We start from the raw sequence: 10,896 nt of genomic DNA on the forward strand, positions 1-10,896 counted from the left end.
TGATACTGCTGCTGCGATCTGCAATATCTAGCGGCCGGGCTCTGGTCAGCTTAGCAGCCTCAATAGATCTGGGGTGGCAGCTCAGCTGCACTGCACTCATTGGGGTGGAATGGAGGCGGTGTAACATCAACCGCACTCCGCCTCTCTCCCTGTAAACCAGAAGTGTCCTTACTTGCAGCCTGAGTGGAAGAGTAGTCACTAGTGCTCAGCCTCAGACAGTCACTGACTTGCTGCACTGTGGACACAGCAGAGCCAACAGACGTTGTACAGACCGGCATTGCCTTGGAAAAGATAATTATGGATTACTATTTGGCAATTCTGCAGGACAGAGGGCTGGCCTTGTCTATTAATGCTGCTTAGATGTGGGTCTCTGTGATGGTCTCTTTGCTGGTTTGGGCTTAGGGTTGCCAACCATCCGTAAATTTACGGACAGTCCATAAATTTTAACCATTTATGACCTGTCTGTAAATGTCCATTTACGGATTGGCAGCGGTCCATGAAAAAAAAAAAAAAATGGACTTCAGCCAATTTTCCCACTGCACATGCGCAAAGTGGGATCGGACAAGCTCGGATGAATTTGGCTGGGTTCAGGTGGGAGGGAGCATGGTGACGTTATGGCACCACTCTGCACTTTTTTTATAAACAGCAACAGCCAAGAGCCAGAGCAGAGGACTGGATGGGGGAGGCGGGAGAGCCGCCCGCTGGGCATCTGTAAGTGTCTATCACGTGACTGGTGAGTGCTGTTGAGATTTGAACTATATCATGTCCGCAGCCCGTAACCATCTCCTGTACTGTGTCGGCAGCCCCTAACCATCACCTGTACTGTATCCGCAGCCTATAAACATCTCCTGTACTGTGTCTTTAACCACCCACTTTAGTATTTCTGGAGCTGCAACCATCTCTTGGACTGTGTCTGCATCCTCTAACCATCTCCTGTATTATATCCGGAGTCTGAGCGGGAGTGCCGCTGGAATGGAGTCAGAGATACTGTGAGAGAAGAATATAGGATGAAACCAGCGCTTTGAATGAGCACCAGAGAGGAGGTCAGTGACAGTGCCGCCAAGTCAATCTGAGGGGAGGGGGTACGAATGCAGTAAGGCAAAGGGGGGCACTGATATATAGGCTCCCCTTATATCTGTAGCCTCCCTTTACTGTATTCATTGCATTTTGGCCGATTTGTCCTGCACTTTTTATCTGAACTTCCCACCACTCATTGCCACGGCCCGTAACCTTCTGGAGTCTTGGCACCATGGCCTTCACTCCTGGTTTGGCCGCTGCAATATAATTTAAAATGAGCATTCTCCCAAAAATTCTATACCTATTGCTATACCCCCATGATACTTTAAGAAAATACACTCGCATTTCACTAAATTTATCTGGGCAGGTAAACGCCCTCGGCTGCATGGACACCTATTGACCTTCACTAAACATGGGGGTCTTGCAGTGCTGGATGTTCATAAGTATTACTTAGCAGCTCACTTGAACAGACTGCTAGACTGGTGTCACAACTGGAACACTAAAGTTGGGACACAGATTGAACAAGCTCAAAGCCAAATACCCATGTGTGTCACACCTTGGTGCCTTGGAGCACTGCCACCTCACCTTAAACCTACATCCCTTGATAGCCTGCTAGGGAGGTTAAAAGCCTAAAGCAGATACGGATCGTTGTGCCTGATTATGTCAGTATTTCTGTGCTCAAAGCAGTACATTTTCTTGCATGGAAATATGTCTTTTTATTGTAGGCCTGTAATTCTTAGGAATAACTCACTGAAATCTGTCCGCACAAGAGCTTAGTAAACATCCCGGGTATGATAAAATTTGAAACAGGAAATCATAAATTATAATAAATAATCATAAAAAATAATAAATTTAATTCAATAATGTAATCAAACCAAAAACACTGAAATTTGAAATAAAGCGTCAAGTTCACACATCGCTGAGCTTAGTTGCAAAATTGTTTTCAGTGTCTGATGACGAATTTCCCCACGAATCATTATCACTCAATTCTGCAAATGGTTCTAATTTACTATCGCTGTTCTCTAACTGGTCTAAAATCGCTTTTGACCTAAAAGGGACACTTTTTGGACGCCATGGACTTTTCTCAGTTTCCAGGCAGAAAGAACCGTAAAAACGCAGGCAGGACACAGGACAAAGCACTAGGGACAAAATGTATGTGAAATGGTTGGATACAGTAATGTTATACTATGAGATTTTAGTGTATTGAGTGAATGTCGCTTTTAACATTTTTTAATTTCCCGCCGGTTCCGTCCCCCATACGTCCCTACGCTTGCAGGGACCGGAACCCAGAAGACGGATGCCGGCATCGGCCGGAAGAGATGGCCAGGGATGCTGCAGGGGGGACAAGGTAAGTGCAAGAGGGAATCCCTGAGCGACGCTGCAGGTTAATTCCAAGTGTAGCTCGGGGTTACCGATTTTGGTACTGAAAGTTAACCCCGAGCTACCCTCGGGAATACTGCCAGGGGGGTTAAAGGTGTCTTTACTGTCAGCGTTAGACTCTCATCTTTTCCAGTCCTGGGTAACCCCAAGTTCCCTCCAGGCCTTCAGGAGGGATTATTTTGTTCACTCCTTGCCGAGTGAAGATCTCAGGCCTTCCACTTCCTAATGGCAGCTGTCTGGCCTACCACACAGACCATGATGAGTAACTCTGGCACCTTTTGCTTTGAAATTTTGGGTGGCAATACAATTTCACCACTTCTTGCACTCTTTGGCGCCTCTAGCTGGTTTGACCGCACGATGACCCATTTAGAGGAATAGTGCTCGCACCAGGGACCTCTCTTTCTCATGCTCTCTCGAAAATGTACACTTTATTGATTACTCCACCAGATGACCATTCAGTACCCTTTCTTGAGAAATGGGAATCAGACCTGGGTACGGTGTTCATGGCCATGCAATGGACAAACATCCTTAAAATTTACCTTTAAGTCCTCCATCTGCTCTAGAATACAGGAAACTATCAGATCCTGTCCCGGTGGTATTACACACAGACCACTTTGCATACTTTCTTCCCACATACATCTGAGCAATGTTTTAGCGATGCCAGGAACAGTACAGCTCTTTGCTTCATATTTTTTGGTCATGTTCTAAATTTTCTGATTTCTGGAAAGAGGTCCGGAGGACTGCACAGAAATTTTCCAATTTTACAATCCTTGATGATCCAGCCTTTCCTCCTTCATGCCTCTAAAATACCAGCCAAAACCTATGAGAAATCACTCCACCGTCATCTTCTCCATGCGCAAAGTCATACCTCTTGCCTGGCTATTTGACGATCTGTTACTCTCCTCACAGCAGAAACAAGAAATTTACTCAAATACATGGACCCTGTGGAATATGTTCACATACTCCGAGGAGGGTAAAGCTCTCCTTGAAATAAGCCCTGTGGGAACTTGGACACCCCTGCCCCCATTTTTTTTTTCTATTCTCACTTCTCCCCTTCCCTTCCTCTTGCTGACTCGATTTCTCCTCCTTCTGCCTTTTTGTCTGTTTAAAGTGAAAACTGTGGCAGGTTTCCTCCCATTCATGGATGGGCGTGGATTTGACGGAGTTTATATCGTGCTCAACCTTGGAGCCTGTCTACATGTCTGATTGTTTATTTTTATACTTATACCAGATAAGACCTCTGTATACACCTGTAACATGTCTCTATTATTTTGTACAGGCATGCCTGTTATGTTTAGTATTCTGATGTTCTCTTTATCACTTTGGTAACAGACTGTGTTGGAACCTGCTTTTTCTTCTTTGAATAAAATTTTGAAAAGAAAAAAAAAAAAAAAAATGATATGTAGTTATTGTAGTTATGCAGTTTAGTTTATGTAAGTATACAGGTACTCTGCTATACAAGTATGCAGTTCACACAAGTATACAGTTTATGCAAGTACAAGTATGCAGTCTAGTATGCATATGTACATATGCAGTCTATGCAAGCATAAGCATGCAGTTTATACAAGAATGAAAGAAAAAACACAGAGGGGTACCAGACTAAGTGCAGCATTAAAACCATCACAATTTATTAGACACATACAGTTTTGCAACTTACTAGATTATGGTAGTAATAGGCGTATCTATAAATCCCGGAGATATCTCTCAGGTGATCACAGTGCAACAGAGCAGTATGGCTGGAGCTTCAGGAAGCGGCCGTCTGCCGCGGGCACCAACGTTACACTGAAGATGGCGCCAGGCCGGAAGTGACATCAGCGGGAGAGCGTGATGAAATATAAGTGAACGATAACGCGTTTCGAAGTTTCCGCTTCTTTATCACACCTTATTGGCTAATGGAAGTGACTGTCTTATGTAGGACTCCGTTGGGGACTGTCACAAGGAGTGGACTGAGGCTGGAGTCAGTGCATCAAGAGCCACCACACACAGACGGACCCTAGATATGGGCTTCAGATGTTATATTCATCTTGTCGAGCTGCTCCTGAACAACAAACAATGTCAGAAGCGTCTCACCTGGGTAAAGAAAAACAGAACTGGTCTGTTGCTCAGTGGTCCAAAGTCCTCTTTTGTGATGAGAGCAACTTTTGCATCTCATTTGGAAACCAGGGACCCAGAGTATGGAGGAAGAATGGAGAGGCACACACTGCAAGATGCTTGAAGTCCAGTGTGAAGTTTCCACAGTCTGTGTTGATTTGGGGTGCCATGTCATCTGCTGGTGTTGGTCCACTGTGCTTCATTAAGTCCAGGGTCAACGCAGCCGTCTACCAGGAGATTTTGGAGCACTTCATGCTTCCTTCTCCAGACGAGCTTTATGGGCATGCAGACTTCATTTTCCAGCAGGACTTGGCACCTGCCCACACTGCCAAAAGCACCAAAACCTGGTTCAATGACCGTTGGATTACTGTGCTTGATTGGCCAGCAAACTCACCTGACCTGAGCCCCATAGAGAATCTATGGGGCATTGCCAAGAGAAAGATGAGAGACATGAGACCGAACAATGCAGAAGAACTGAAGGCCGCTATTGAAGCATCCTGGTCTTCCATAACACCTCAGCAGTGCCACAGGCTGATAGCTTTGAGGCAGTAATTGCTGCAAAAGGGGCCCAAACCAAGTACTGAGTACATATGCATGCTTATACTTTTCAGAGGTCCGATATTGTTCTATGTACAATCCTTGTTTTATTTATTGCATGTAATATTCTAATTTTCTTAGATTGTGGATTTGGGGTTTTCATGAGCTGTAAGCCATAATCATCACAATTCTGACAAATCACAGCTTGAACTATCTTGCTTTGCATGTAATGAGTATCTCATATATTAGTTACACCTTTTAAAGTTGCATTACTGAAATAAATGAACTTTTGCACAATATTCTAATTTTTCGAGGTGTGATAGGTGCCGTCTAGGAACTGAAGAATGACTTACGTGTTTCGAGGGCAGCCCTCATATATGATGAGGGAGAGAGGTGTGTGTGTGTGTGTGTGTGTGTATACATACATATATATATATATATATATATATATACACACACACACACACACATATATACACACACACTGTAAATATATATTTATAGAATAAGAACATGAATGTATAACCACACAAAGAGGACAGTGTGTACATAAACATGTAAAGCGTATTCAAATACATAGGTTTATGAACCGTTACTCCTTAATAGTTACTTACCCACCCACATGAGTTGAAGGTGGTGGATAAGAAATTATGTCAAAAAGGACCTGAAATATGCAAAACATGGATGAACATATGACCAAATAATTTTGAAAATTTTTTTTGTGTGATCATACCATTTTATCTTTAATGTATTTTATATGCATTTTTTTTTTATCTGAATTGATTTATGTCTGCATACTTGTATACCTGTATATTATTTATACAAGCCTATACCCGGTCTTTAATAATTTTGCGGTTATAGAATTTAAAATGTTCTCCTATAATTTGTGTAAGAACCTTTAAATCCCATCCCTGTGGGCCCCACCCCGACCAGAGCCTTACATAAAACAGTCACTTCCATTAGCCAAATAGGTCTGACGAAGAAGCGGAAGCTTCGAAATGCGTTACTGCCCAATACAACGTAATCATACTCTCCCACTGACGTCATCGGCCCAGAGCCATCTTGTGTACCATGCTGGTACCTGCGGCGGACAGACGCTTCCTAAAGCTCTGGCCATACTGCCCAGCAGCACTGTGATCGCCTCAGAGACCAGGACCAGATGAGACATCTCTGGGATTTACAGATACGCCTGTTACTACCATAATTTAGTGAGTTGCAGACTGTATGTGTCTAATAAATTGTGATGGTTTTAATGCTGCACTTAGCCTGGTACCCCTATATTGACAGAGTCTTAGCTCACTCTTCTAGCGTGCTGTCACGGATGTTGCATTTATTTATTCAACCATTTGGACTTTTATATGGACTATTAACTACAGTCATTATTTCTCCAGCACCAATTTCACGCTCTTCATTACAGTCTAAGCAAGTATGCATGTACGTATGCAGTTTATGAAAATATACAGTTCAAACAATTATACAGGTATGCATACAACAATGTAATACAATGCCGCAACTGCCCGGCTTTTTAGAAGCATAATTCATCAAAGACCTGTGTCAAAATTAACTGCACTTGATTCCATACTAGTTTTCCAGGCACATATGCATCAAACTCAGCCTCAATGCCACTTCAGTGCAGCCCAAATGTAAGCTCCTGCAGATCAAATGCAAGCTACTCTGGAGACCCAACTTCTTTAAGTGCACTGATACCCATGCAGGGGTGTGTCAGAAACAGTTGTACAAGGTCCTCGGGATTATGCAGGCTAATGCAGTGTATAATGGTGTCCTGTCTGGTCATGCAGATCCCCCAAAAGGTAACATCATCATCCAGCCATAGACTGCTCTGCATCCCTGCTATCTCTCAGGAGCTTCACAAATCGTCAGACCATATGTGACTTCAAAAGTAAGCCAAAATGGCCACCACTCTACTTCCTGCCTCCACTGCACAAGAGTAGGCTACAGAGAGCGGCCCCGTGGCCTCTAGTGGCTGGAGGAGAAAACTGCAGCCCAATACTCCTTCAGAGACACACAGAGCATGGCCCAGCCAGACCAAACAGCACACTGCCCCCTGTGGCCACTGGAGAACGACCAATCAGATTTTCAAAGAAACAGTGCAAATGTAAACTTACCATTCCTGCCACAGGACTCAGGAATCATAACAGGAGTCCAACCTTCACCTATCACAGTGGGCTCTCTCATAAAAGACAATCAAGGACACCGTCCCTCTTACATCAGGGGTCCAACCCCTTGGACCTGTATAGCACCCTGCTAGAATGCACCATGGTCCGAACAAACCCCGCACAGGGTTCCATTACGCAGGGTCCCACGCCATAATGCTGTATTATATGGAAACCGAGGAATCTTGTCTCCTATCCAAAGAGGCTCAGGTACCATCCATTTTGACTAACAGAATATGAACTGATCCGACTGAAGTCCTAGATTCTCAGCAGAACCGTTCAAGACCTCCAAGTATGCTCCAAGAGCACATGCAGCACATCCATGGCCTTCCACCTTACAGACACTCTTGAAAAAAACTGAAGTACTTCCTGTGTAGGAGGTGTTATATAGGGGAGGACTTCCTGTTTGATTGATCTGCCAGTGTCCATTCACCTATAAGTGGCATATAACCTACATAGTCACGAAAAGCCTGTTCTGTGTCCTGTGATGTATGATAAAGAAAAAAAATTACGAGTTCTAATCCTTCATTCTATCCAAATATAAAAAATAAAGAAATAAAAAAAAGTTTTTGCTTTAGTTATACTTTAAAAAGGGGGATCCCAGACTGCTTACACACTGCTAATTGGGAAGCCACAGCAAACCCCTTCACAAGATTCAGTAAACGTTTGAAAGACAATTGCGCTGTCATGCAACACTGTACCCATATGACATTTTTATCTTTTTCACACAAATAGAGTTTTCATTTGGTGGTATTTAATCACCGAGTTTTTATTTTTTGCTAAATAAAAAAAAAAAAAAAACTTGAAAACACTTTGAAATATTTTATAACCGAAACGAAGAAAATTGCATTTATTTTTCCAATAACATTTCTTCATAAATTTAGGTCAAAATGTATTCTGCTACATTTTATAAAACAAGATATATATATAGCTGACAATTGATTAATCCTGATGTACTGATGGCCCATCTCATTTGAGGCCCGAAAAAAAACACCAGGATAGTACAAATACCCCCCAAATCACCCATTTTTGGAAAATACTAAGTTCAAGGTATTTAGTAAGAGGCATGGTGAGTTTTTTGGGGGTTGTAATTTTTGGTTACAATTTTTTGGAAAATGTAGTAATTAAAAAAAAAAAAAAAAAAGTTTTTTTTTTGTTTTTTTTTCTTTAACATACTGGTCACCAGTCCAGTACAGCGTTATTATATAACTGGTGTGGCGCTGATCAGGGACACTGATTGATGACAATATGTAAAAAAAAATAAAAATAATTTAATTTTTTTTCTTTTTTTATTACATTATTTTTTTTACTATTTTTTCTTTAACGCACGGTGACCAAAGTAATACAATGTTACCATAGTAAGATTTAACTACGCTCATGTTTGTTTTTTGAACACATTATGATTGCTAATACCAATGTATTTCATTGATATTTGCAATCATTCTTACTGAAACGGATTCAGTCTTTTGTTGTGATTAGCTGTGATTGGGCAAAGCTCATCACACAATACAGATGGACTGAGATTGGCCCTGTCTGTATCATGTGACTGCTTTGACCAGTCACAACTAACATAATTGCATACAATGGATGGCATGACAGGAAGCCATCCATTGTATACAATTGACATGTGATCTGTTGTGATTGGTCACATGATACTGGCAACGGGCCAATTAAGTGATATGTCATTGGCTGTGTCCCGTTGACAGATCGCGGCAGTGCGCGGTTCATTTTGACAGGACGTCATATGACGCCCAGTCACAACGAGGAGTGTCCCTCCCGGACGTCAATCTGCTATAGGCCATGCGGGAAGGTGTTACACTACACAAACGCGGAACCCTGTCAAAACTTAATTGCTGTTAAAAAGAATTCTCCATTAGCAGGTAAACTTCAACTTCAAAATACTGATGTCAGAAATCTATGACGGCAAGATTATTTTGTCTTTTATATCATATTTTTGAAAGTGACAGAAGACCTTCTACTCTATATACAAAGCTCTACAAAACAAGACTAGAGAAAATGGTTGAAACGTTGCACTAACCTTGTCCATACTTTGTAAATACACAGCTTGCAATGCCGCTGACATCTTCCTTCCGAATACAGTCATACCGCACTTGTGGTTTGAGATGTGGCAGGGATATCACCTGGATATCTCCTAGATTAGTAAGAACAGTCAAATGGTTCTCATTGTGATCTTCAGATCGACAGCTGCCAAAATTGCACACCGATGTCTTGCGCACCCGGCATCCTTCTGTTGCTGTCAGTTTTAGCTTGAGTTTGCTGCTCACTTTGGGCAGGGTAAACACCTGTAACAGGTATGTGTAACCACAAATTACACTAAACTACTACAAGAAACAAAATTACATTTAAAATAAAATGGAAAATGTATATAGAACTAGTGCACTGCTAAAGTCTAGTTTCTCTTCATTCTTACGTTTTCAATTTGCTTCCAGTACAGAATGTTTTCTGGGTACGTTTTTGCAGTTTTACTTAAACATCACAAAAGCATTACGATAGAACTCTGTATATTTAAATGGATGGTTTTAATATTACCTAGCAGCCCTCTAGCCCTGCCATCCTAACCTTTTTCCCTTTTACACCTACTGCATTCAACCCAGACCAGGATTTAATATTACTACTATTATTATTCAGGCTGTATAGAGCGCCAACAGTTTGCGCAGCGCTTTACAAAATGAAGGTAGACATTACAGTTACAATACAATTTGATACAAGAGGAAACAGAGAGCCCTGCTCGTTAAAGCTTACAATCCAAGTGGACATTTGCTCTATTGTAAATGGAACATTGGTCCTCTTAAGCCTCCAAGGCTGCACTGTGCTGTGTCTACAGGGCCTCTTCTCTACAGACGTATAGCTAGATGGCTTTTCTGCCAGGGACTTAAGAAAATTGGCTGCGAAGTCCAGTACTGCTGGGACCTGCTGGCTCAAGGAAGGACTGAAATGCTATCCAGCCTGCGTAGACTGGGACCAGGTTGACAAACTACAATAATTCATGAGTTTCACAGTTTTGTTAATAGTATGTTTCGCACACTTTGTACTGTGTGCTAAAGTTGCTTAATCACACATAAAATTTTAATTTTGAGCCATACTGTTAGGCAGTTAAATAAATGTAAACGTTAACATATGGACAGCAATTTTCTGTGGGTATTCTCTCCGGCAATATCACTATATGTCACTGTCATGTAGCAGCAGGGAGCTCAGTTTAAAGTGGTTTAACCACTTTTGTAAAGGTTCAAGTCTGTTTATTAAAAAAGAGGAACAGATCAATGACCAATCAGAAAAATACACTACTCACATACAGGGATAGCAGACCTTGACCTTAAATTCACACTTTTTATGGAGCTTTTGAATTTACAGCATGCACATTACCAATGCTTGTGGTATTTTTATGTAGATTCAGTAATATCACATGACAAAAAAACAAATTAGCAAAATGTAATTTCTTCATGAATTTAGGGCAAAATGTATTCTGCTACATATTTTTGGTAAAAAAAAAATAAATAGTGTATATTGGATTAGTTTGCGCAAAAGGTATAGCTTCTACAAACTATGGGATATAGACTGGAATTTATTTTTATACTATTAATGGCGCAAATCAGCGAATTATAGTGGGACTGTGACATTGCAGCAGACATATTTACAATGACACTTTGCGAGAACCAGTGACACCAATACAGTGATC

At 41.6% G+C, this 10,896-nt stretch overlaps 1 protein-coding gene across 3 annotated transcripts in view; it reads right to left on the minus strand.

Moving 5' to 3' along the window:
* LLGL2 (LLGL scribble cell polarity complex component 2) overlaps positions 1–10,896 on the minus strand; it is a 154,077-nt gene that overhangs the window by 31,534 nt on the left and 111,647 nt on the right. For all 3 annotated transcript variants that reach the window (XM_089654924.1, XM_089654922.1, XM_089654923.1), the window contains one exon: positions 9,238–9,502. In XM_089654924.1, the coding sequence (XP_089511050.1) occupies positions 9,238–9,502 (265 nt within the window). The remainder of the gene's footprint in view (positions 1–9,237; positions 9,503–10,896) is intronic.

Source organism: Staurois parvus, unplaced genomic scaffold (genome assembly GCF_062004578.1).
Source record: "Staurois parvus isolate SC_StPar_1 unplaced genomic scaffold, SC_StPar_1.0 ptg000813l, whole genome shotgun sequence".
NCBI classification, from domain to species: domain Eukaryota; kingdom Metazoa; phylum Chordata; class Amphibia; order Anura; family Ranidae; genus Staurois; species Staurois parvus.